This window comes from Chrysemys picta, chromosome 15 (assembly GCF_011386835.1).
Source record: "Chrysemys picta bellii isolate R12L10 chromosome 15, ASM1138683v2, whole genome shotgun sequence".
In the NCBI taxonomy this organism is placed as follows: Eukaryota; Metazoa; Chordata; order Testudines; family Emydidae; genus Chrysemys; species Chrysemys picta.
Genome location: NC_088805.1, coordinates 15,424,174 through 15,450,749, shown reverse-complemented (window position 1 = coordinate 15,450,749; position 26,576 = coordinate 15,424,174). Strand labels below are relative to the sequence as shown.

The window sequence follows — 26,576 nt, the reverse complement described above, 5'->3', positions numbered from 1 at the left end:
ATGTCCACTCCTGACATGGCTCTCGGGAGAAGCTCCGCACCGTGTGTTTTTTCCAGTGACTCTCCTCTTTGTCATGCCTAACTCCATGGCTCTCTTTGCTCCTGGCCCAAAAGGATTTCAGGGTCTCACTAAATTCAGAGCAACTGTTGCATTGCTTTGCTCTGAGCCGACACTGAGTCGAGAGCTACCGGCAGCCCTGCCAGGCCCCGTTCATTTGTCACGTCTCGCTCGCTCGGTTGGGAGTCCTTCACTTCCCCCAGGCGTGGGATTTGGTTTTAAGTGTCATGCTCAGGGTGCTGTGGATGCGTGTGGTCAGAGCTTCCCTGGACAGCAGGGGGGTGCGTTGGAATGGGACCCCCTGTACAGAGAACTGCAGGGCCAGGCTGAGGGAAAGGAGCCATTTGCACTCGGCTTCCCCATTTTTGCTGAGGACAAGATTTGATTTGTAAATAGAAAATGGCTGTTGAGCAGTGCGAATGGTGCCAGGCTCTGAGCAGAGGCCAGAAGTCAGCAACATTAGTCAATATCCTGCTACCCTAAAGAGAAAACAGAGATGGGATGTGAAACGTCAGCCCGGCAGTCTGACGTGTATGCTCACCGCCCAGCTCTGCGCTGGGAAGAGCCTGGGAAACACAGCGTGGGGTGGACGGTTACATTTCAGAGGCCAGATACGCCCTTTACTATGTCACCAGGAAAATAAACTGGTTGCTTTACCCATACTAAAATATAATTATACATCTAAAATGTCAGTCACACTTGATATCAAAGGAGCGGTTATAAATAGTTTATAAAGTGTTAAAAAGCTTAATAAATGTTTAAATGAATGGTTAATCAATTGTTAGAGTTCAGCAGGTTGTTTATAACCATGGCGTATAGCCATTTATAATGCCTCTGAATGATGTGCCATCTATCACACGTACTGTTCATGTCTGTAACATACTTATAACATCTATGAATCATTTATTAACTCTTTATAAACTATTTATAAAATGGAGTCTTAATATAAAGTGTAACCAAAACGGGTAACTTCCATGGGAATGGTATATAACTAGTGTACATTTTATATGCCAGTATTGGACTTATACAGGAGAGTGACTTCTTTGAGGACTTATAGGTGTATCTGTGCGGTATTTTATTTCTGACATATATGTGGCCCTGTAAGGACTAGTGTGATTTTTGAAGCCTGCCATTTAGTACATGTTGTTATAAGAACGGCCATGCTGGGTCAGACCAATGGTCCATCTAGCCCAGTATCCAGTCTTCCAACAGTGGTCAATGATAGGTGCTTCAGAGGGAATGAGCAGAATAGGGCAATTCTCAAGTGATCCATCCCCTGTCGTCCAGTCCCAGCAGCTGGCAGTCAGAGGATTAGGGACACCTGGAGCATGGGGTGGTATCCCTGACCATCTTGGCTAATAGCCATTGATGGATTTATCCTCCATGAACTTCTCTATTTCTTTTTTGAGCCCAGTGATCCTTTTGGCCTTCACAACATAATGTGGCAATGAGTTCTGCAGGTTGACTGGCATTGTGTGAAGAAGTACTTCCTTTGCTTTGTTTTAAACCTGCTGCCTATTAATTTCATTGGGTGACCCCTGGTTTTTGTGTTACGTGAAGGGGTAAATAGAATAATAGAATATCAGGGTTGGAAGGGACCTCAGGGAGGTCATCTAGCCCCTGCTCAAAGCAGGACCAATCCCCCAACTAAATCATCCCAGCCAGGGCTTTGTCAAGCCTGATCTTAAAAACCTTAATAACACTTCCTTATTCACTTTCTCCACACCATTCATGATTTTATAGACCTCCATCCTATCACTCTTAGTTGTATCAATGAAGCACATCTGTATTGAGACATATGGGCACGCTCCTCACCGTCCTTCTATGCGTGAGTGGTAATATGGCCCAGTGGTTTGGGCGCCAGCTTTGGGAGAGCATGATTCAGTTCCCTGATCTGCCGCAGATTTCTTGTGGGCCTTTGGGCAAGTCACTTAGTGGCTTTCGGCCTCTGTTTCCCATCTGTAAAATGGGGCTAATAGCACCACTCCCTCTGGAATGCTGTTTCAGTGCCTGACGCTGATCAGGTGTGGCGCAAAAGGAAAGGACCCAGCCGCTTTGCCCCATGGGCGTCCAAGTGCCTTCCTGACTGTCCAGTGATAGGAGTAAGGCCCTGACCCCCCCCCGCCCCCCCCTTCGGTTCAGAGACAGCCAAATCTCCGTGACGTCGTTCCTGGGCTCCAGCTGATGTGGCAAGTGGGCGGACTGCTGATGTGTTGGCTTAGTGTTCTGCTTTAATTGTGGTATCTTCTCCTCCCAGCCTCTGGGCCGCTTCAGTAAAGCAGATGTTCCATTGTGCCGCTCATTCTAAAGTGCAGCGGCTGGATTTCAGTAGCCAAAACATTACTGATCAGGGAGACTGTCTGGCTTCCTTCCTCGTTACAAGGTTACGCACCTCGCAGATTAATGTTACTCACCATGGTTTCCACTGAAACAATCCCAGCTCCCTGGCAGCCTACAGCTGTAGACAGCAGAGCCAGCCGTTTGCTGCCATCGGGCTCACCGGTGGTGTTGTGATGGTTCCTCAATCACTGGGCACCGGTTCCCTTCCATTGCTACGTTCCATCGCCGAGGCGGTGCCGACTGCGGTAGCCCAGTGACGCGTTTGTGTTCGTGGCCTTATGGGATGGCTTATCAGAGGTGTAGGGCAAGAGTTTGCGCTGCCTTGGTGCGAAGGCCTCAGGCTTACAGGTGACCATCATGGTAGCTGTGGAGAACCCAAATGGTTGCTAGCGCACAGACCCATGAGAACAGCCCTGACCAGACAGGGTGAGGAGGCCTCGGTGTCTGAGGGGGCTGTGTGTGGCGGGGAAAGACGGCCGAAGCAGGGCGAAGGGGTGGGGCTGAGAGGGGTGCGGCTGGGTGCGAAGAACCTCTCCAGGGGAGACGTGGGAGGAGCGGGGGGAAGAAGAAACCAAACCCAGCGAGGAAGCTACTAGTGGAAGCAGCCTGCTCTTCAGGGTCTGTAACTCTAGCTCAGAGAATAGGGGCCGCCTGTCAGGCTAAATATAGGCCCTGGCCCAGCGAGGAAATCCTGCTGAATTATGAATGAGGCTTGACTAAGACCTGTCTCATTACTATTCATGAAGGTCGGCTAAGCGAGCGGCCGTCTCTCGTGGGGTGGGGCGGGGGGCCATGGAGGGAGAGGCTAATGAAAGCGCTGGCGTGCGCTGTGTCCTTTGCGGCCAGAGAGCACTCGCGGGCGGACGTGCTGCATTTACCAGCACTTGCTTGTTGAAAGCAGGAAAGCCAGGAGCCCTTGGCAAACCCAGCTCCATTTTAACATATGCCCAGGAAGCTGCTCTCGCTGGCGTCCTCACGGGACGACACCAGGACCCTTCACTTCACAGTAGGTTGTCCCCATGTGGCCCATGTTTTACCCACTTCCCTCCCCCCCACTCTCTCTCTCTCTCCAGGCCCCAGGTACTGGAAGGATCTGGCAGCGGGCTGTGGAGGAGATAACCAGTCGCCCATTAACATTGACAGGCGTAAAGTGCAGAGGGACAGGAACCTAGGAGACGTCCTCTTTGAGGGTTATGACCAGGCCCCGCCGGGCAAGTGGAGGCTCATGAACAACGGGCACACGGGTGGGTATTTGTGCCAGACTCCCTCTCTCCCTCCTTCCTTGGCCCCTCAAACTCTCTGATCCAGGGCGTGACTCGCCGCAGGATTCCCTTCAGTATGATATATTTATTATTTCTACTGTGGTAGCACCTGGGAGCCCTGTCATGGCCCAGGATCCCATGGTGCGTGCTAGGTGTTGGACAAACACAGAACATGATCCCTGCCCAGAGCAGTTCACGGTCTTGCATCTGGCTCTGTTATTAACCTGAGAATGCATTGTGCCTGAGAAGAATGGCCTTGAGGTTTGCCCAGCTGCATGGAAATTACAGAGGGGTGAGCTGGCTGATTGGACTCTTTTATGTGCTCCTCCATTCACATGCATTCACTCCCACGCTCCCAGCCACCCCTACCCCATCTGCTTTGTGTACATGAGAGGTCGCCGCTGTCCTGGGTGAGGCTGGTGGGATTGCAGCCATGTGTTTCCCCTCTGTAACTTCGCCCTGGTCCGTTTACAGTGGTGATGAGACTGGAAGGCGTGTCTGTGAGCGAACATATCAATATCACTATTGGGGTGCTTCATGAGAAGTACCGAGCCCTGCAGTTTCATTTCCATTGGGGGAACCTCAAGGGGAACGGCTCGGAGCACACCATTGACGGACACCAGTTCCCCATGGAGGTAAGTGGGGAGAGGTGGTCATGCCTCATGGGAGTTGTAGTTCATAGTTGCATATTGCTGAGAACTCCACCTGTTGCTGACAAAGATAATGATTCAGACTGTGCACAAGACCCCAGATAAATGTGTATATCTTAGGTTCAGCAAACCCCTGGTGAACCCACATCTCTCTGGATTTTGTGTTTGGCAGAGCTGGTTGGAAAATATCCTCCCCTGTCCCCCTGGAAAACTTCAATGAAAAAATGAATGAAATTTTAATGCAGCCTTAAAACACCAAAGGGGCTAGAGCCTTAAAACAAAGTACCCCGGCGCTAGAGCACCCATGGAGAAAAATTAGTGCCGGCAGCTCCCTGTGGCCCTGCCCCCTGCTCCAGCTCGCCTCTGCCTCCTCCACAAGCGTGCCGCTGCATCCTGCTTCTCCCCCCTCCCTACCAGTGCTTGCACTGCGAAACAGCTGTTTTGCGGGGCAGGGAGGGAGGGGGGAGGAAGGGGAATGCGGCGCGCTGGGGGAAGAGGCAAGGCTGGGGTGGGGATTTGCGGAAGGGATCCAATAGGGGCGGGGGGGAGCGGAGTTGCAGCAGGGACTTTGGGGAAGGGGTTGGAATGGGGGCGGGGCCAGGGGCGGGGCCAGGGCGGAGGTGGCGCGAGCACCCACTGGCACTGGAGAAAGTTGGCGCCTATGAAATACCACAATGGCCTGGAACAGGTCTCACCCTCCTTCTGTGTCTCTTCCTCTTTAGCTGCACCTTGTTCACATGAACACCAAGTACAAAACCTTCAACGAGGCCAAAGGGCATCCGAATGGGCTGGCTGTCCTGGGCTTCTTGTACAAGGTACGTCAAAAACACCCTGCCCCTGGCTTGCACGTTCATGGCCAGATTCCTCCAAGTGACCCTGAGGAGGTGGCAGAGAGTAGCCTGCGTGCTAGGCCCTTTAATAAACAAAAATCCCCTTGATTGTGTTGAACTGGCACATGGCACCATGGCATCAATCTAGAGAGAGACCCTCAGGCTGGGGCACGCAGGCGGGACGTTGCCCGGAGAGTACCCACTCTGGGTCTAAAGACCCTTGACGCTGCCAAGTCAGCCCCTTTAACCAGCACCAGAAATGGCACTTTGCCTCCAATGCGGATGGAAACATTCCCGCAGCACAGACGCGGTGCCCTGGGGTCTGATTGTCACAGCTCAGGTGTGCTGCGAATCTTCAGTTCGCAGGCTGTGTGCTGCCAGGCCTGAGAAACACGTCTGTGGCTCGCTTCAAAGTCACTGCGTTCACTGTACCCTAGCGGTAACTATTGGTTTAATCTCTGATTTGAGATTTTAATTTACCATGTAACTGCTGCATCGAGTGCTGGGGAACAGGGCAAAATGCAGCCTCTGTGCCTGGTGCATCCGATGGAATGCAGCAGGGAAAGGTTTGAAATTCACCCCCAACGGAAGAATAACCCAAGAACGCAAACCCTCTGGACAGAGTAGAAATCACCACTGAGTTGAACTGCCGCTAAACCGAATGTGGCATCTTGAGGCGGTCATGGGGGTTCCCTGTTTTTGTAAAGCAAATGGACAAATGTGTATTTTAACACAGCCTGGTTCACCTTGCTGTTGGGAGCTGCCTAGAATGTAGCCAAGTTCTCATTTCGTTCAAAGGCTGTTCTGTCCTGAGAGTTGCCCCATTGCTCATTCCAGCGCCAGGCCACTTAGCGTGCGGAAAGTCACACATTTCCATTTCTGAAAACATTCACCTTCTGGCTGTCATTGCAGCTCCTAAGAACCATGTGCTTTTTGCTGCAGTTTGACGTGCCCAAGAGTGAAAAACGACCTGGAATTCATAAAGAGGGTCATGGTGTTAGATGGACCCTATCGATCATTTCCTTCTAGAAAGAATAGGCTTTAGCACACACTTAGCCTTTTCTGGATTGCAAGTAACGTTCCAGACTCAGTAAAGCACTTGAACGCTGCAGGTGCATTTCTGTATCTGAATTTTGATCATTGCAGGTTTTGGTCCATTAATTACGTAAGTTACGTTTTCCATACACCGAGTAACGACACACTTATAGTCTAAATTACTTCTGATTTGTGATTAAGAAGCAGCAATAAAACAAGAAAGAACAAAACTAAAGTCTCCAGGAGAGAGCACAGTGTGGGTGTCTCTTCTGCGGCTAATGGAGCCCAGTAGATTTTTAGAAATGTAAAGGTGCAATGCACAGAAGACAAAACCTTCTACATTGCCACATGTGCCGTAACAGAGATCATCAGCCAGTCGGATTGCTCTCTCTGTCCAAAACATTTTATAAACCTTAAAGAATACTATTGAAAGGTTAAGCAGATAGGTAGTGGGAGGTCAGCTGGGAGTTTATAGGTTTGAGAGACCATTGTTGCAGCTGGGGCAGTGCTCTCTTCCCCTGCTCCCCTGGATATGAACTGTGCAAAGCCAGCGTGGTTGGAGTCCGGGTCGCATTGTAACCAGCTCTCCAAAGTACAGGTGAATGGTGAGGGCTGAATCAGACTTGTTTCAATCAGTTATATGATATCCCCCTTCCGACAATGGTGTTAGCAGCTGGGGCTCCAGATGCCTGCCAACACCATTGAAAATAGCTTTCCTGACTGCCCATTATGCTGCTTATGAAAGAAAGTCGCACGCAATGGCTTAAGGGTTCTGGGAAAACTTCAATTAACTGACGTGGGAGTGAACCTGTGTGGTTTATATCAGTGCAGCGCCATTTCTCTGGAGCTAGGAGTGTGTGTGAGACATAAGGGAAGAGGAAAGGAGTGCAAATGTTTACGTACGGTGACTGCACTTAGAAAGCTGCCTCTGTTCTCTCCACGGGGAGAACGCAAAGCATGGAAAAAAGTCTTGTTAATAATAATAATAAACCTTGCTTTCTGTCCACGGACCTCAAAGTGCTTTGAAACACTAGAGATGAAGGGGGATTATTATTCCTTGTTTATAGGCAGGGAAACTGAGGCCCTGAGTAGCAATGTGATTTGCCCAAGGTCACCTTGTGAATCAGAGGTAGCAGTACAGAAATCGAACCCACGGCTTTTGACTTGCAGTCCTCTGCTATAACCAGGAGACCACGCTTTCTCTCAGCCTTCTTGGCTTCGTTCTCAGCCCAAAAAAGAGAAGTGTTTTGGTCCCCTACTGCTCTCTCTCTCTGCCTCTTTGCTGGTAACTATGACCCAGTTGTGTACCGGTGAGGTGAAAACCAGCATCACATCTCACAAAGACGCTTAACCCACCAGCTATCCAGGCAGCACACCGGGTGGGAGCTTCAAGTCTCCTGGGGGCCTCCCTAGTCACCTACTTTGCTGTTTGCTGGGATAGGATTGTAATCAGGAGGTTGTCTGGTTCAGTGATCTCGCCCGCCCCACAGAGGAGCTTATGATCTAGCAACCTGAGATGGGTTTTGTCTTGTGATCAGAATGGGATCCTTATCCCATCATAGCCGTCGGCTGCAGTTTTGTCTGCAATACATGGCTGCTGGAGTGTTCCCCCATTAAGCTGTCACTCAAAAACATACCGAATCTTGGAGATTTAAAAATACGCCCCCACCCCCATTCCGCTGTAGATCAGGGCAGAGAAAGGGCAGTTTTGACTGACAGCTTGAGCAGACAGCATTAAACTACTGTTTAAGAACTGAAGTTGACATCCCGGCTTTCTATTGTACTGCTTCCCCTTGCAGAATAGCAGCTCGCTGTGGGCATGGCTTAGGGAGCAGCAGTGAAATCTCCAATAGGCGTGTAAAGGAAGTTTCAAAGCATCCTCATGTGGGAAATGTCACTAAAGATCCTCCGGCATGTTTCATAAGAGGTGGGTGGTAACTCCAGTGCCGGGGCCCAATTCCCCCTTGGTATTGACCTCAGTCTTCTGAGAACTCCTGCAGCGTCTGTAGGACACAGTTATTCACTGCTGGGTAGAGTCGCTGCGTGTCGCTGAGCAATGATTGCACACACCTTGCAGGTGGCTGAGTTTCAGTGAAGGTGGACGTGAGCCAACTTTATAGTTCACACGTTAGTTTGTAAGCACTTTGGATCATTTGAGATTAGCAGGTGCTGTCGAAATAAAAATCTCCATCATTGTCCAAGGTGGGGAAGCACAGCACAAGCATAGGTGTCCAGACACTCATTGCTGTCCACAAGAGCTGCAAACGCACCCGGGTTCCGGGGGACCCAGTTTTTGTCTGGAACCATTTGGACTCCCCTGGTAAATAGAATCCTTGAGATCTGCCCTGGGCTGGTCGTTCATTCTCCCCCTGTAATGCTTGGCAGGTGTCGGATGCTGATAACTCCAATTACAACACGATTGTAGCTGGCCTGAAGAACATTTCCCATCAAGGTGAGTCCTCCCGCTCCTCTGTCATCTCTACTCCAGGGCAGGCAGAATAGAGGGGTAGAGGAACCCGGAAGCAGGAGGGAAGGGGATAGGCAGGGGCATCAGTCATTGGTTTCAAGGACCCCTTGACTCATTTCCATGCCACAGTGTAACTGGGTTGTTCCCGGTGGGTTAACACAACGTGGGCACAGGTGTGTTCCAGCCATCAATCTATATGGCCTGCCTATTGTCTAATTCAAGGATGCTCTGCTGTGAACAGCCCCTTTTAAGAATCAGTGGCACTGAGCTTCCTGGGGTCCATGCCTGGTGTGGAAAGTCTGGAACCCAGGGCCAGTTTCGGGCTGTCTGAGCCAATGACCCGCTGATGCCGTGTTGGGTTCTCATTCTGTGCTAGGGGAGGAGCCATGCCTGATGCCCTTCTGCCCGTGCTCACACTGTAACCTGTAGACTGACTTGTGGAGGTGCAGTGAGGGCAGCCTCCACAGGGTCTGCCAAGCAGAGCCAAGATGCTGCTGTTGCACCTGGCGGTCTAGCAGCATCTGTGGTGGCAAAGGATGCAAGGTGTGAGGCAGGGTTGAATGGTGCCCGCTGTAGCTTTAGAAACGTCAGCTCTTCCAAGCCATCCATCCCCCGGATGGGCTTTTATGATGATGGCTTTTCATTCTCTCTCTCTCTCAAGGGGATTTTGTGGATTTAGCATCCACATTTTGCTTGAACAACCTTCTTCCCAGCATGGCCAAGCTGTCCAAGTACTACCGCTATCAGGGCTCCTTGACCACCCCGGACTGCGCGGAGGTTGTCGTCTGGACGCTGTTTGAGGAGCCCATCCCTATCAGCCAGTCTCAGGTAAAAGTGCATCACAGTTCTGTTGTAACTACTGCTCTGGTGAATCCAGCAGAGGGTCTTCAGTATGCAGAGGTCCTTCCCAATCCCAGCTCGTGGGCAGCAGTTCAGGGAGCAGAGATACTGCTCAATTTGTCTCCTCTTACCATCCGTGCCCACTGAAATACCACACAGGACCATCTGCTGCAGGTGCTGGACTTGAAACCCATTCCAGATGGGCACAAATAGCAATTTCAAGTACATGTGCTCCCAAGGGAAATAGCATCCAAACAACACGGGCTTTGCAGTTCTCACCTGGTGCATCTCCTCCTGGGGACGATACTCTGCACTATTCTGTGTCAGGGCTGGGCAAACAGTGGGGAGTCACCCCCCCCCCCCCAGCGTGTGCACTCTCATTATCTTTGAAAATAAGAGCATGGAGTTCCTGCTGCTGTGATTAGTAGTGTAATATTATTTGCTCTTCAGTGAGTATTGGGCAGTTGCCAGTGTACCAAATTGTCAGGTACACTGTTGGGTTGTGTCCACAGAAGATGGCAGCCTGTTACAGCTCTCAGGCTTGGTCTACACTGCGGGGGATCGATCTAAGTTATGCAACTTCAGCTACGTGAATAACGTTGCTGAAGTCGACCTACTTAGACCTACTCACCGCGGTGTCTTCACTACGGTGAGTCGACTGCTGCCGCTCCCCCGTCGACTCTGCCTGCGCCGCTCGCGGCGCTGGAGTACAGGAGTCGATGGGAGAGCGCTCGGGGGTCGATTTATCATGTCTAGTAGTGTAGACATACCCTCAGTTGTTTAGTTCATGCTTCGAGCTCTGGAGGCCCCAGGTCATTTTCACTGTTTTGTGCCGGAAAGTGAATACAGTTGTTTCTTCTCCTTGATTGGATGACTGCAGCAATATCATGTGCCTTATGTAGCCACTTTTCGTTTTATTTCTTAGATTGAAACAATAATAAATCACTTGCACAAGAAGCTCTAGGGTCCTGATAACTAACTAGTTTTCTAGCAATTTAATCAATCATGACCACTAGGCAACATTAAAAAATCACATATGGATAGCGCACGTTGCCTGCCAGCGGCAATCCACAACCAGGAACAGGAACAAATTAACTAAGCCAGGCAGTAAATCAAAGCAACAGAAAAGCTGCTCTCCACCCCCAGACTCTCCAGAAACATCCTGGCAACCTCCCCACCAAAACCCTGCCGAATAAATTGGGGATCAGTTGCTGGCAATTCCCAAAAGTGAGCTACATTTGCCACAAAGGTTGTTCAGAACAAATAGTTCAGTCAGCTGTGCTCCGGGTGCACTGCTCTGCTGCACTGGCATGTTCCCTCGTAGGACCACTGGGCAAAGGCCGTATGGGCAGCGGTGCCCCAAGATAACATGCTGGTTCCCTTTCCTGATTCCAAGAGGAACAGGCAGACTGGTGGAAAGTCCTCTTTTCCTGGCTCAGTGCTGCTCTGCAAACCCAGCTTCCCTGAGGCAGGTGCCGCCTGGCCAGCCATGTGCGTTGCAAAGCCATCCGTTGGGCCTCAAAAATAATGAGATTGGCTTAAAAATCATGAGATTTTACAAAAATTATGATCTGAGGTTCATTGTGTTTGACCTGCTAGTTTCTAAGCTGCTGGGTGCACTCAAGTCCCGTTTTCAAGGGTTTCTCCACAGGTGTGAGAACTAGATTAAACTTTTTTTTTTTTTTTTACTTTACTGGAAGCCGAGATTCTCGTGGGATCACTTGACTCCAGGAGCTGGGTCTTTAAGAAAAATGCCAAGTATCAGGAGCCTTGTCCAAGAGTGAGCAACCCTGAGTCACAGGGAAGCATGGGGATGGATTTTGATGTCTGCCTAGGCCCCACTTTAGCAAAGCAGTTAAGCATGTGCTTAACCTGAACCATGTGTTTAAGTCCATCCCTGTTCAAGAAAGTACTTAAACGTGTATTTAAAGATGAGTTTGTGCCTAAAATCTTTGCTGAATCAGGGGCCTGAAAAGTATTTTGACTGAACATAATGAAGTGGCTTGAAATCTCTGTCTCTCACATCTGCAGCTGAACGCATTTGTCAACACAGTTCACTTCCCGGCCAATGGCACCGGCACCTCTCTAGTGAAAATGACCAACAACTTTCGACCACCACAGCCTCTCAAGAACCGAAAAGTCTCTGCGTCCAGAGATGCCACAATCAGCCGCAGTGCCATGCCCAGCGTCAGCCTCCCGCTCCTTCCTCTGCTCTTGGCTCTCCAGATTGTCCACTTCTCAGGCCCCTCCTAAAGGCCCCTCCCCTGACTCCCTCCCTTCTTTGTCATGAATGATTCGTGATTATTTTATGATGTCTTCATATCCGTGATTCCACACTGTGATCATTTTCTAGCCACAGGACTGAAAACGACGAATGAAATGAAAGCAGATTGGCAAGGGGTACATAAGAACGGCCATACTGGTCCAGACCAAAGGTCCATCTAGCCCAGTATCCTGTCTTCTGACAGTGGCCAATGCCAGGTGCCTCAGAGGGAATGAACAGAACATGCAATTCTCGCGTGATCCATCCCCTGTCATCCCAGGCTCTGGTAGTCAGAGGCTTAGGGAGAGGCAGAGCCGGGGGTTGCATCCCTGACCATCTTGGCTTATAACCATTGATGGACCTATTCTCCGTGAAAGTCTCTAATTCTTTTTTGAGCCCAGTGATCCTTTTGGCCTTCACAATATTCCCTGGCAATGAATTTCATAGGTAGACTGCATTGTGTGAAGAAGAACTTCCTAATGTTTGTTTTAAACCAGCTGCCTATTAATTTGATTGGGTGACTCCTGGTTCTTGTGTTGTGAAGGGGTAAATAACAATTTCTTATTCACTTTCTCCACGCCAGTCATGATTTTATAGATCTCTAGCATATCCCACCTTAGTTGTCTCTTTTCTAAGCTGAACAGTCCCAGTCTTTTTATACCTCCTCATATGGAAGCTATTCCATACCCCTGATTATTTTTGTTACCATTATCTGTACCTTTTCCAATTCTAATAAATCATTGTGGAGATGGGTGACCAGATCTGCATGCAGTATTCCAGGTATGGGCATACCATGGATTTATAAAGTGGCATTATGATATTTTCTGTGTTATTATCTATCCCTTTCCTAATGATTCCTAACATTCTGTTCGATTTTTTTTTGACTGCTGCTGTCCATTGAGCAAATATGGTCAGAGAACTATCTACGATGACTTCAAGATCTCTTTCTTGAGGGATAACAGCTAATTTACACCCATTGTTTTGTATGTATAGTTGGGATTATGTTTTCCGATGTGCATTACTTTGCATTTCTCAATATTGAATGTCATCTGCCATTTTGTTGCCCAGTCACTGTGTTTTGTGAGATTCCTTTTACAGCTCGTCACAGTCTGCTTTGGGCTTAACTATCTTGAATATTTTTGTATTGTCTGCAAACTTTGCCACGTCACCGTTTACCTCTTTTTCCAGATCATTTATGAATATGTTGAACAGCACAGGTCCCGGCACAGATTCTTGGGGGGACCCTGCTATTTACCTTTCTCCACTGTGAAAACTGACAGTTTATTCCTACCCTTTGTTTCCTATCTTTTAACCAGTTCCTGATCCATGAGAGGAACTTCTCTCTTATCCCATGACTGCCTACATTGCTTAAGAGCCAATGGTGAGGGATCAAAGGAAAAGGAATGTTCATTGCTAGTTTAGAAAATAATAACTAAGACCTTGATTCTGCCAAGACTTTCACGTAACTTTAAGCACATGAGAACTCTCATTGAGCTCTCCCATTCCTCACCTGCTTAAAGTTAAGCACTGGCGTTGCAGGACTGGAGCCTCACATCCAGTAGTGGCATATTGACAAATGTGACCCCTTTGGTTTTGCCAGCTGCGCTATACTGGAGTGACTGATGATATGACACACACAGTGCTTTCGCTGAATGAGAAGAAATTTTTAACTGATGTCAGAATGCAATTGTAATAAATCTAGAGTTCTTGCATCTCTGGTCAGAATCACCTGGCTTTTTGTTGGTTTCCATTTGATACTTTGTGCGTCTCCGCGGCATCCTGCACAGGGGGGTTGCCCCATTTGGCTGTAGTGGATAGTCAATGTTCGAGGTCTTGCAGGGGATGTTTCCGTTAGGAGGCGAAATCAATTATATAAGTCAGGTTTATTCTTGGGCGTGATCTTGTTTAGTGACCAAAAATGTGCACAAAGTCCTTTTCCCCCTGAACACAGTAGAAACAAACAGCAGCAGAAATTCTTGCTCAGAAATCCCCAAGTCTGCTCTCCCCCTCCGCCCTCCCCACAGTGACCTCTGTGCTCAAGAAACCCTGTCTCTGCCCAGGGTCAGGCTCAAAATTGCTTCTCCAGGCTTCCCGCCTCTACCATACTCAGGTAGCAAAACCAACATTCTATTCTCTGGGTTTGCAACCAGGGAAACCCCTCAGCCCACACGGTTTAGCTCCATCCTGCCATGTGCCTTGGGTAGTCCCTCCATTTTTTGTAGGTGTCTCTTCTACATAAACAGGCTTAATTGCCCCTCTCCTTTGAGTCTGTAAGAGTGCATGGCACATCCATTAACTTTATGTGGGCCTGGGATAATCTTTTGATCAAAGACTCACCCTTTAGTAGCTTTCAACCGAACAGGGGCTTGTACCACCCCCTGCCCCCTTACTTTGATGGATAAAAAAGCCTGGAAGATTTTTATCAAAATGTTTTTTTTGTTTTGTTTTGTTTTTTCCCCATGAAAATTCAGGTTCCCTTCCTGGAAGGCTTGGTGGCCTTATCTAGGCCCCTGGCACCTAGAGCACTAGGAATTTGTCATCCCCCAGCCTTGCCATAAACCGGGCTGGATTTTTTAGCCCTCGTTTCAAAGCACAGGCCAGAGGGTTAGATGGTACCTGAGTATTCTCTCGTCGGAGACATGGAACTGCAAGCAGCTGAATTCAGGTGTAGACCCACACATCAGGGAGGAAGCACGGGGGACACCATCTATGGATGGTTTGTAGCTTCTGGACACTCCCGCAGGGTGTTCCTCATGGGCTAAGTGTTTCCTACGGGTGATGAGGCATGGGACTTTGAGTTGAAGGGCCCGATTCCTCCTCTTGTTTACACCAAATCTATTGACTTAATTGGAGTCACTCCTGATTCACACTGTGTCAGTGAGAGGGGAATCCAGCCTTTCAGTCTCCTCTTAAGGCACTGCCGAGAGTATAACACAAATTGGCCGTACCAGCCTTCACCTTGTTTTTTATTTCTGTCAAGAGCGACATCTCCACATAGTGAATCCTCTGGTCTGGCAGGGGAACGCAGTTGGTCGCCTGCTAGAGGAAACTGTTAAGGCTAAAATGACTGAAATGCAATGAAAGTGTACCTGCCAGACCTGCTCTTCTGTTCCCCGCCGCCCTTCATTGCTGAGGACAGGGACTAGCGGTGCCATGGCGGGGGGTGGGGGGTGGGAATTGGGATGTTCATCATTTATGTGCTGAAATTTCAGACTTTAGTCTTGTCCCTTCCTGAATTCTGGAAATAATAACTCAGATCATCTTCTAAGAGAGGAAAGAATGGGCGGGAAGGAATGAATAGAAATTCTGTTTATTTTTTAATTTCCTGTCCTAACTAGCACTGTCATGCCGTAGCAGCTGCTGGTTTCATCCCAGACTTTAGTAGTGAAAGAAACCCGGAGTATAGTTCGTATGTCAGATTTGCAAACATGTTTGGGGGATCCTTCAGAGTGACAGGTACAATGGCTGGGATTTCCCTAGCAGCCTAAGGGAGCCCACTGACTTTCAATGGGATTTGGGCAACTAAATCCCCAGCTAATAAACATAAGATTATCTGCATCCCTGGGTCTCTCTAATAGCCCCTTTCCTGTGCACTCCCCGTAATGTAAATGTCAGAGATGTTTAGAGCAGGAAAAGCCTATTGAGATAAAAATCGCCTGACCTCCTGGGGTTAACACGCAGAGGGCTGAGGTACCTGGCTCTTTTGCAAAGAGCGAACCTGATCTCAGAAGCCTGAACTTTTCCTTTTATTCTCAGTAATTGCAGGTTTAAATTTAGAACTGGAGAAAAATGAATGGAGTCTAAAGTTAGCTCTGGAAAAGGTCAGTCAATTTTAGTGCCTATAACCCAGTCCCCTGCATCCACACAGGCCTTTCAATTGAGCCTTTTACCCGGGGAAAGGCTTTCTCTTTCACTCCCTGCCCATCGTTGGTTTTCCCCATTCAGAGAGCTCCGTTATTTATGGAGGGGCAGCAGTCGGCTCTAAAAATGTCCGTTTTCAGAGAGATGCTTCCGAGCTTGAATGCATGAATTAGAGACTTCTAGGGCTGAGGCTGGTAGGTCCAGCCCAGGTAAGCTTCCTTTCTTTGCATTTTAAAGTCTGAGTTCCAAACCTGGCTTAGGTCCCAGATAGAATGAGTCTAGAGGTCTCGTCCGAGCTTAGTGGACACTCAACCACTAGCTGCAAAAAAGTCACAACGGTGCCGTGTGGGGTTATTAACTAAGGAATATACATGCAGCGCTTGGAGATCTTCCAAGGGAAGGTGCTAGAGAAGTGCAACATATTAACAATCTAAAGGGCAAGATTTCCTAAACTGGATGACTAAAGTTAGGCAGCTACATCCAGATTAAGACACTTAATAAATTGCTTGATTTTTCATTGGTGCTGAGCACCCACGGCACCAGGGACTTCAGTAGCAGCTGCCGGGTCCTTCTGAAAATCAGGCCCCTTCTGGAGGGGCTTAAATATGGATTTCTGCACCTAACTTTAGTTGCCCAACTTTCAAAATGGGGACCACTGGTTATACATTGGTTAAAAAGCAGATTATCCAGAAGAATGAGAGGGCTGCCCCTTCAAAGATCCCCTCCCCTAGGCAGAACTTTGGTAAAAGTAGAGGAAGATAGGAATTCATTTGGCCATGGCTGCTTACTCCTTGATCTAAGCGTAAGACAGACAGACAAATAGACGTGGGGGTACGTGGAAATGATGAGACAATATTCGTGATAGGCAGTGGTCGCTGAACACTAGTGGCTTAACGCTTATCAAGTTTTTTGTAGGCATCCCGGCAAAAGAGAGTTTTGCAGAAGGAGTTGATGGAAGATAATGAGGCAGCTTTGTGGATGTTTATGGGTAGCCCCTTCCAACTGTTAGGAGCAGCGTGGGAGAAAGCACAAAGTTGCTTGTTTGAAAAAGTAACAAGTAGCTAATCGAGGATGGCATCAGGGGCCGATCGGAGGTGAGGGACATCTTGCAAGGAATGAAAGCTGATAGGGGGTAGGTGGGGACTAGGAAGGACTTGAAAGTAGGGGGGAAGCCAAGTAGCTTATGTTTCATGTGCTAGAGAAGGGAGAGCCCGGGGAGGGATGCAAAGAGAGGGATGACACAATCAGTGACGGGCTATGAAAATGATCTTTCCCGTGCTGTTTTGAAGACAAGATTGTATTTGTCAAGGGCAGAGAGAAGAACGTTGCAGGAGTTGAGATGTGAGATGAGAGCTTGGATGAGAATTTTGACTGTCTGGATGGATAAGAAAGGCTGTATCTTATAAATGTTGTTCAGAAAGAATCAGCAAGGTTTGGACATAGCCTGGACCTAGAGAGAGGTCCAAGTCGAAGATGACACCCAGGTTACAGGCCTGAGTGAGAAGCAGGATGGTGGTGTTGTCTTTAGCAATTCAGAAAGGAGGTAGCAGGGAGGACTTGGAAGAGGAGGGAGATGGAGAGTTCTATTTAGCCATATCGAGCTTGAGTTGATGGCTGGAGATGTCAGAGACCGGCCAAGATTTTAGTTTGGACAGGAGGTGACAGGTCTGGAGTAGAAAGGTCGATCCATAAGTCTTCAGCATACAGATGGCAGTTTAATGTGTGTTTGAGGATGAAATTACCCAGAAATAAGCCCAGAGACATAAGAGAAGGGGACCAAGGACAGAGCCCTGTATTTGGCTGATAGTGGAATATTTTGCAGTAGGTGTTTCCCCCCCTCCCCCACAGTTTCATGTGTGCAAAGACTGATAAAATGTATCTGAACATTCCTGTGACATACATGAAGTTTACTGAGAATTATAAAAATGCCATAGCCAAGGAAGTTTTTCTGAGCACCCCCACCTGCCTTTGTCACTGAAGGTGTCAGCTGTTTTAGGAAAAACATAGACAGATTACATTTAATGAGAGTGCTGTGACATTTCAAAGAGCAGTCATTGTGCGACAGCGGGAGAAATTCACTATTGTCTACAACATTCCAGGAAGTTCTTCTTAGTGATTACTGTGATGGGATCCCTGGGGTGCAGCCTGGGACTGTGGGACCGCTGTGCCCCCTTAACTCCCCAAGCTGGGCTGTCTCTCACAATGCTTTGCTAGTGACAAGCAGCAAGCCCCTCCAGGCGCTGTTATCAGCACAACCGTATGTGGAGCTCCACACCCAGCTAGATTGCATGGAATGCTCCCAGAGCCACTCATGAATCACACAAATAAAGGCACCAGCCAAATCCCCACAGCTCCCAGCCTTGTACCTCAGGAATATAAAGACGAGCAGTGCAAATGTATTAATTGCTTCACCACTTCATCGATGGAAAGTGGATATACCCCAGCCTTTGTAAACCTGAGCAAACACCCTTACCAAACACTTCAGGCAAACTCACTGGTAAAGATAAACAGTTAAACAAATTTATTGACAACAAAAGGTAGATTTTAAGTGATTATAAGTGATAGGCAAAAAGTCAGAGGTAATTACCAAAATAAAATAAAATGTAAGCATGCCATGTACACTCTCAACCCGATCAGACTGGGCAACATTTAGATTAAGCAGTTTTTCTCACCCCACTGGATATTGTAGTTCAGAGTACACAGGTTTCACCCTTGAAACCTGAGCCAGTCTCCTCTCTTGGAGTCTTCAGTCTTCTGAGTGTCCTTGTTGCTTGCAGTGTAGGTGGGGGAAGGAGAAAGACCCGACAGGTGGCCCCTGTGTTCTGTTTTATACCTTTAGTCCATGTGCTTGGAGAACACAAGTCCAGGCATTGTCTGGGGGGCATTGCTGAGTCCCCAGGCAAGGTTAAGCAATTCCCCTGGGCTGGCCTCATGCAGGTGAGTCCTTGACTTTTAACTCCCTTGCTGGACAATGGCTGGTGATGTCTGTTCAGTACCCACCTGGGCATTGGTTACCTCTTCCCTTGTCATGGTCTCTGGAGAGCTAGGATCTGGGCGCGTCCCAAACCCACAGCATATTTTAGTGAAAACTATACAACAAAATTCTTATACCTTCATATGCATTGATGAGATAGAACAATGGCTTTCTGCAGATCATAACCTTTCCCCTGATACCTCACACGGCCTGCTTTATATGCAATATCACAATTATATATAGATGTGGAATACGAGGGTTACAGGGTGCTCCCCTGAGGTATAGAATGTCACAATTACCTCTATTGAACAGTGAGACAACCCAGGCCCTACTCCTTCAAGTGGCTCCGTGTATGGGAACCGCTGAGTGCTGCAGGACCCTGTGCGCTGGGGTTCTTCTGCATGGGACAGACATCTTGCAGGAGCAGGGCCTTAGTTAGTGAGGGCAGAGATGGATTAAACCTATAAGGTGTCTGCACCAATGTCCAGTTTGTGTTGGGAACTGCAGGTCGTATTCTGGGTACGGGCTTGGTTCTACCCCCACAGGACCTACATTTGGTTCGGATTGTTTAAAACACAGAATGAGCCTCTTCCATAAGTAAATGAGGGAAACGCAGCAGGTCAATAATGGCAGAGAACACTGAGCAACTGCCCGCCCCAGAGTCCATCTGTGAAAACCATTCCACCTACATCGTAAATCTTTTGGTCCAAGGGAACGGAACGTTGTGATCACAGACTTTTGTCTGGCACCAAGAGCCTTTGCTTTGTGGCTCTGTTGTCTTCTGCCATTAGCTCGTAACTACAGGATTTTTATTGTAAAAGAAAAGGTTATTTTTTAAAATAGTATTTGTTAAAGGGCATCAGGAAAATCTTCTGGGACGTGAGCACATCAGCAAATTCTACCTTCTCTTTTTCTCCCATTTAAAAAAAATTGAAATAATAGTTAAAGTAAATAAATGCTCTAGCAGAACTCTGATTTCAATAGCCTGTAAGGCAAACTACTCTTCTTCTACATAGGTAGGACATATGACTTATGGCACTGTGCTAAATCAATAACTATAATTTAATAACTTCAAAATAAATAGCCGTCAGACAACAGGCAATGGATTAGGGCAGGGGCTCTCAACCTTTCCAGCTACTGTACCCTTTCAGGAGTCCGATTTGTCTTGCGTACCCCCAAGTTTCACCTCACTTTAAAACTAGTTGCTTACAAAATCAGACATGAAAAGACAAAAGTGCCACAGAACACTAGTACTGAAAAATTGCGGATTTTCTCATTTTACCACATAATTATAACATTGATTGGAATAGAAATATGGTACTTACATTTCAGTTTGTAGTATATAGAGCAGTATAAACAAGTCATTGTCTGTATGAAATTTTAGTTCGTACTGACTTCGCTAGTGCTTTTTGTGTAGCTTGTTGTAAAACTAGGCAAATAGCTAGATGAGTTGCTGTACCCTGTGGAAGACCTCTGTGTACCCCAGGGGTACATGTACCCCTGCTTGAGACCCACTGGCTTATTGTAGTAAATATAAAGATTAATTTTGTAGGCCCTGATTCAGCAAGGAACTGAAGCACATACCTAACTTTAAACATGTAAGTAGTCCCATTAAATCAAGCTCATACTTATTCATATGCTTAAAGTTACGCATATGCGTCTGTGCCCTGCTGAATCAGGGCCAAACCTAGATTAGTTTCATGCAGTTGTTGCCATAAAAATTGCTGTGACTATATTTCAGTATTTCTTGTTATAATTTTGAATGTTATCATTTATTTCTGGCCACAAACGATGCCATAAAAATATCTAGTGTGTGCTGTTAAGGGCATCTCTTCAGCGTTAGTTACAGCTTTGAAATCATCACTGCAACACAGATGCATAGGCCCAGCCTAGGTGCCTAGAGGTAGCATTTTATGCGGTAGTCTGGATTCTACTGGAGCAGAGCAATCAATCCACAATGACTAATCTACTGGAGAACTCATGCCTTTTTCCTGGAAAGTGTCCACAAACAGCTTGTGGTGTTCAGTTTTTGGACTGAACCATTGAATTCTGGTGCATAGATTGTTTTTGAGTCATTCATTGCAAATATCCAAAATTCAAGGGGCATTGGCTCATTTTGATTGGATGTGTAGGCCACATGATATTATTTCTCTACCCTGATTGGATGAGTTTAACACTTAGGTTTAGGATTCCAGTGCAAATGCCCCAAGTCTGAGCTAGAAATTTGCTTTCTGGAAATATTCTCTAGTATTCACGTAACACTTGTGTCTTTCGCAAGCATGTCTGCCATTGAAAGTATGCAACAGAACAGCAGTGTAACGGGAAAACACACACGAGCATAAATATAGTAAATGAGAATTCAACACCTTTATTTGAATGAACATTAAAGAGCAATTTTTGCTGGATTTGCTCAGCTCTGCTGGTATCAGGTTCAGGTTCCAGATTTGGGCTCTCACTGCTCAACCTGGCAGAGGACGGTGGCAGCGCTCTAGGGGGCTGATCTGAATCCCATTGAAGTCATTACCTACGTGGATGTTGTATCCAGTCATGGCTAACATGTATGATTCAATCGTATGAATGTCCATCCTCCCCGGGGAAAGGGGTAGAAAGGGGACGGGAGGCTAATAGGTAACTGAGCAGGACAGTGGGCCTAAGCCTTTCAAAAGTGACTAGTAATTTTGGGTGTCTAACTTGAGACACCTCAAAGGGCCCTGATTTTCCCAGGCTGAGCACTTTCTGGAAGTTAGGCCCCTTTATGGGGTCTCAAACTGGACACCAGCAGAGGGAGAGGCCCAGATTCACTGGTCACTTTTGAAAACCTTGGTCTGGGTTTTTAAACTGGGTGCCCCAATGAAAGTCCAATTTCTGATCTTTGTGATGCGCATACAACTCCCCCCCCCCCCCCTCGACTTCAGTGAAAAAGCTGCAACCAGTTCTCCTTTGTCTGGCTGCATTTCTTCCTCTCAGGGGAAGCGAGAATGAAAGGAGCAGTAAGCATTTTGATTCAAATATCACTGCTTTGTTTAGGAAATAATGGAGTGGGGAGACTGAGGGATATTGCATTTTAGAAAATCTACTTTCAAGTTACTGACACATCCCGGATCCAGAGCCCAGTGAGCGAGAGAACGGATAGAAATATTAGTTCACTTAATGGAAGTGCAGCATGAAGAGAGTTTGAACCAACAGGATTCCATGGTCAGACAGCCGGCCTGATTTACTGGGCTGCACAAGGTGCTCCATCAAGGATGGCAGAAATTCCCCCGTGATCAATTATTCACCAGACAGTGCTCATATGCGCTCACCGATGTAATAGTAACATATTGACGCTGACGGAGAAAAATAATTAAATGCTTTGTACAAGGACTGCAGCGTTTTAACAACTTGTCGATTCCCTGGCTCATGCCACACGGTAGATGTATGAACGGCGCCTGGAAAAGAGAGCCATTCCCCGGGGGCCAGATTCTGGCCTCCCGACTTCGCCTGAGTAGGGTCGTCCTCCTCAAGCAATTACACTGACGTTCACTGGACTCAAGAGAAAGGGTTTTGCAATCAGCACACCAGCAGGATTTCCTTGCTGTGGGCCTGATCCAAAGCGGATTGAAGCCACTGGAACAGCCTCCCCCTGATTTCAGTGAGCTTTGGGTCAAACCCTGTTTCTGTAGCAGGCCCAGCAGGGAACGGCTAATCTGCACGTGACAACAGTGCCAGCGGGCGTGTAGCAAAACAGCCACCACCTGTGGCTGCTGGAGCTGGCAGGCTCAGCGCCCTGCAGGGTGGCTGGACAGGTCAGGCCTAGGGTGACCAGACAGCAAATGTGAAAAATCGGGACGGGGGGGGGGTAATAGGAGACTATATAAGAAAAAGACCCAAAAATCGGGACTGTCCCTATAAAATCGGGACATCTGGTCACCCTAGTCAGGCCTGAATAGAGCTTTTCTAAATTGCTTAGATTCGCTACTGAGCGTCTCAACGTTTATTTATCTTCCTTTCGCGCGTTCACAGACGGTAGCTATAAGAGACAGTGGGGAGTGGGCACCTGGCTGTCAGAGAGGCCGAGTACCCATTATTCCTAATGAAAGCACTGGGAGCTGCGGATGCTCCACGCCTCTGTCACTCAGGGCTTTGAATACAGTTTCCCTGCCTTTCTATTTGAGTAGCTGGTGTCCAGATCCCGTAGATCAGCGGTTCTCAAAATGTGGGTAGGGACCCCAAAGTGGGTCCCGACCCTGTTTTAAGGGGGTCACCAGGACTGGTGTTAGACATGCTGGGGCCCGGGGCCGAAGCCTGAGCCGCCTCAGCCCTGGGTAGCAGGGCTCAGGCTTTGGCTTCAGCCCTGGGCGGCAGGTATCAGGCTACAGGCTTCCTGCCAAGGGTTGAAGACCTTGGGCTTTGGCCTCCCCACCCGGGGCAGCAGGGCTTAGGTGGGTTCAGGCTTTGGGCACCCCTCGTGGGGTTGGGTTGTAATTTATTTTGTCAGAAGGGGGTCATGGTCAGGGGCGGCTTTATGTATTTTGCCGCCCCAAGCACGGCAGTCAGGCGGCTTTTGGTGGCGCGCCTGCAGGAGGTCCGCTGGTAACGCGGATTCGGCGGCATGCCCGTGGGAGGTCCGCCGGTCCCATGGCTTCGGTGTACCTGCCACCGAAGCCGCGGGACTGGTGGACCTCCCGCAGGCACGCCGCCGAAGGCTCCCTGACTGCCGCCCCCACAGCGACCAGCAGGCTGCCTCCCCCGCGGCTTGCCGCCCCAAGCACGCGCTTGGTGCCTGGAGCCACCCCTGGTCATGGTGCAATGGTGTTTTGAGAACCGCTGCCTTAGATCTAGGTTGGACATAGATTGGTCCTGCCCAATGATGACCTCATGACCATGCCCCCTCTACTAAGCCAGTGGGGTGGCTTGGTCTCCACCTACACTGCCCAGTGCTAAAGCATCTGAGAGACCCAACAAAAACGTGAAATGTTCCAGAAGCTGCTGCCTCTCCCTGCCCTGCACTTGGACTGATACCCAGGGATCCCAGAAATCTGTTTGCAGGGGAAGAGGCAGAAAAATGCAGAGTTTGTGTTTTTACAGAGAATCTTTACTTTTTACATTTTGTGGAAAAAATAAAGCCATATATTAACTGCAGTAGACCCCTGTTTATCAGAGCCTCCATTATCCAGCTCTCCATATTAACCAAACCGGGGCTGACAGCCCGAGGCCTGCTGTGGGAGCCGCTGCCCTTTGCCCATTTTTCATTATCTGATATGGTCCTGGTCCCAATTAGATTGGATAAACGGGGTTCCACTGTATATCAATAAAACATTGTGTTCAACCGACACCCTATATATATATATATTATGGCTAGGGACAGTAAAGTTCAGCATTTCATTTCAATCGCGGAAAAACAGATTTTTGTATTTTTGTAATCCGAGAAATTTTTTTTATCGTGGAAAACTAGGATCCCTGCTGGTAACCCTCAGCTGCTGAGGCAAGCCGGGGGTTTATCTCCTGTTATGGGGCAATAGCTGTAAATGGCATCAAACGAGGGCTCCCTTCATCCAGTAATTAAATCATCCCAGCATTTCATTAAAATAGCAGAGGGGAGTAGGTTTAAAATGACGTCTGCAATGAGAGGAAAATACCCAGCTCAGTTGGTATGTTACACTCACAACTCGCGCTATAAGTACAGAGAAAGGCCTGTGTGTAGGCTCAGATCACACCCAATGCAAACCCCTTAGTGATAGTGTTTCAGGGCATGATGGACATGCTGGTCCGAAAGGCCCAGAACCTCAAAGATATTTAGGCGCTTATCTCCCATTGAATCAATGGGAGTTGGGCACTTACATACCTTGGAGGGTCTGGGCAAAAGGGACATATGGAGTGGTTTAGAATTAAGGAAGGAGGAAGGTTTGATTCCCCTACTATAATCGAAATGGACGTGTCCTTGCCCCCATTTCATTTTCAGGCATGTTACTAGAGACATAAAGCAATCTACTGAGCTCCTCTCTAACTCTGTGCTCGGTGCATCTGTAGCCTGATCTGTAGCTACCAAAATACCTTGAACTCTATGGTGCTCTTACTCAACACCTCTTAAATCAAGCTATCCCCTGGGCAGGTTATTAATGCATGAGCAGCACTGCAGAGCTGCCCACCCCCTCACCACATGCATACGGATAACAATATATACTAGGGATGGGCTAGGCCATGAGATTTGAATCCAGATCTGGATTTCAGACATTCCAAAGTTGGGGAGTAGTCAGATCTGTCTTTCTAGCTGTTGCTCAGGTGCCTGTCATCTTAGTATCTAAGCACCGTTTTGGTTTGGCTCATTATTGAGTTTGACCAATCTAGGGTTTTGGTTTGGCCAGCTATAAAGATGACCCGTTCGGCTCTGAATCCTGCCCTGGATTTCAAACATATGTTAAGGTTCCAGAGTTTTGGTCTGAGCCCACCTGTACTCTATATTCCTCCAGTTCGGTTATCTCAACCCGCCCCCCCGCCCCAAACCTTTCACTTGGTAGTAACAGCACATCCCCAGTGAACCATAAGCATTGTGATTTAAGCATTATACGTCTCCCTTTACCATCTCTCGTTTCAGCATAACATTTCCCCTTCAACCGCTGCTGCCTTGAGCAGTTACTAGGTAAGTTACACATCATTTACACAGCCTTTTGGTTGCATTACATAGTGCAGTCTGCTCTGTAGATCGTAAATGACACATGGGAGCCCTCACCTTTCAGGCATCTCCACCCAAGGAGAAGACTGAAAGCTACTGTTGTAATTTAGCAATTTGCAGCTGTACCAACTCTGTGCTGTTCCCGGAACATCTCCTAGCAAAGCGGCGTATTGTTACTTAGCATTAAATACCTGTCGTAGCATCAGCCTTTCTTTACTGCAAGGTTGTTGGGTTTTTTTTAAGGGTCTATCGCTTTAACAACCAGGTGCTAATTAAAAAAATTAAAGACTAAACAGATTATGCATCAGACTGCCCATAAAAAGGAGCTTAAAAGCCACTGCTCTGGCTTGGAACAACAGTATGGCCAGTCATTGCTCACTGCCGCTCCACGGAGAGTAGCCCTGGAAGGAATCAAAGACCGCATTTCTGTGCTGGCTGCAGTATACCCGTCTGGAGGACACCTAGGCTTCTGTGCGGAGAGTGCAGCTGTGGCCAGGCTCTGTGCGCTCCTTCCCTGCAGGGCACCATGGTGTGCTTTATTTCCTGGCGATTGTGCCGGCTACAGGATCCGTGCTCTGCAGTGATCCCTGCAGCCCACGAATTCGATGCTGGTGCCTCAGTATTTTACACAGTGCTTGGCTAGTTCCCTCTCCTAACATCTCCATTCAGATAGGATTGGAGGCGGGGGCTGCTCTGTTAGCAGAACAAAAGCCCATTGACCGTCCTCTCCCATGCCTGGCTCGCGCAGTGGGCTGTCATATGGTGCTGTCGTATGGTGGGTGAGGTATCACCATTCTGCTGGCCATTTTGTGGCCACACTTTCCTGTCTCCTGGTGGCCCCTGGCAGTTGGAGGTGCTATGATCTTTTTAGGCTGCTTCTTGCCAGCGGGTTTCAGGTTTGCAGGGGGTAGAAAGGTGCTTTTCCCCTGCAATGGCTCCACAGGGTCGGAGTTGGATCGGGGCCCTAGTTTACCAGTCAGGGCTTTTTGGGCTGTGACGAGGGTCATGGCTCGGAGCAGGACTTGGTTTCTGGTGGGGCCTGGCAGTGGGCAGAGGGAGGGTACGGAGCGAGCCTTGAACTGCTCCTCCAAGGTTGATGGGATCTGCCCCCCCGGCTTTTCTCTCTGTCCAGCCCTGTGGTAAGTGCCTTTCAGCTGGCCAAATGTGGCCTTGTCCTCCTCTCCCAGTGGGCTCAGTTCTGAGACAAGTGGCGTGTGATGTTCGCCGTAAGCTTGCAGGGTCTCACGCAGGCTGTTCAGCTCCTCAGTCACGTCCTTCCTCATGGCCTCGATGCTGGCAGTCACCTCTCCTCTCAGTGCCGCCAGCTCCTTCTGCAGCTTCTCCA

At 48.3% G+C, this 26,576-nt stretch overlaps 1 protein-coding gene across 1 annotated transcript in view; it reads left to right on the top strand.

Annotated features, from left to right (window-relative positions):
- LOC101951551 (carbonic anhydrase 15-like) overlaps nucleotides 1–13,472 on the top strand; it is a 29,124-nt gene extending 15,652 nt beyond the window's left edge. Inside the window, exons 3-8 of the mRNA XM_005281067.5 lie at nucleotides 3,471–3,641; nucleotides 4,134–4,294; nucleotides 5,032–5,124; nucleotides 8,560–8,626; nucleotides 9,303–9,469; nucleotides 11,513–13,472. Coding sequence (XP_005281124.2) covers nucleotides 3,471–3,641; nucleotides 4,134–4,294; nucleotides 5,032–5,124; nucleotides 8,560–8,626; nucleotides 9,303–9,469; nucleotides 11,513–11,734 — 881 coding nt within the window. The 3' untranslated portion in view covers nucleotides 11,735–13,472. The remainder of the gene's footprint in view (nucleotides 1–3,470; nucleotides 3,642–4,133; nucleotides 4,295–5,031; nucleotides 5,125–8,559; nucleotides 8,627–9,302; nucleotides 9,470–11,512) is intronic.
- The last annotated feature ends 13,104 nt before the right edge of the window (nucleotides 13,473–26,576 follow it).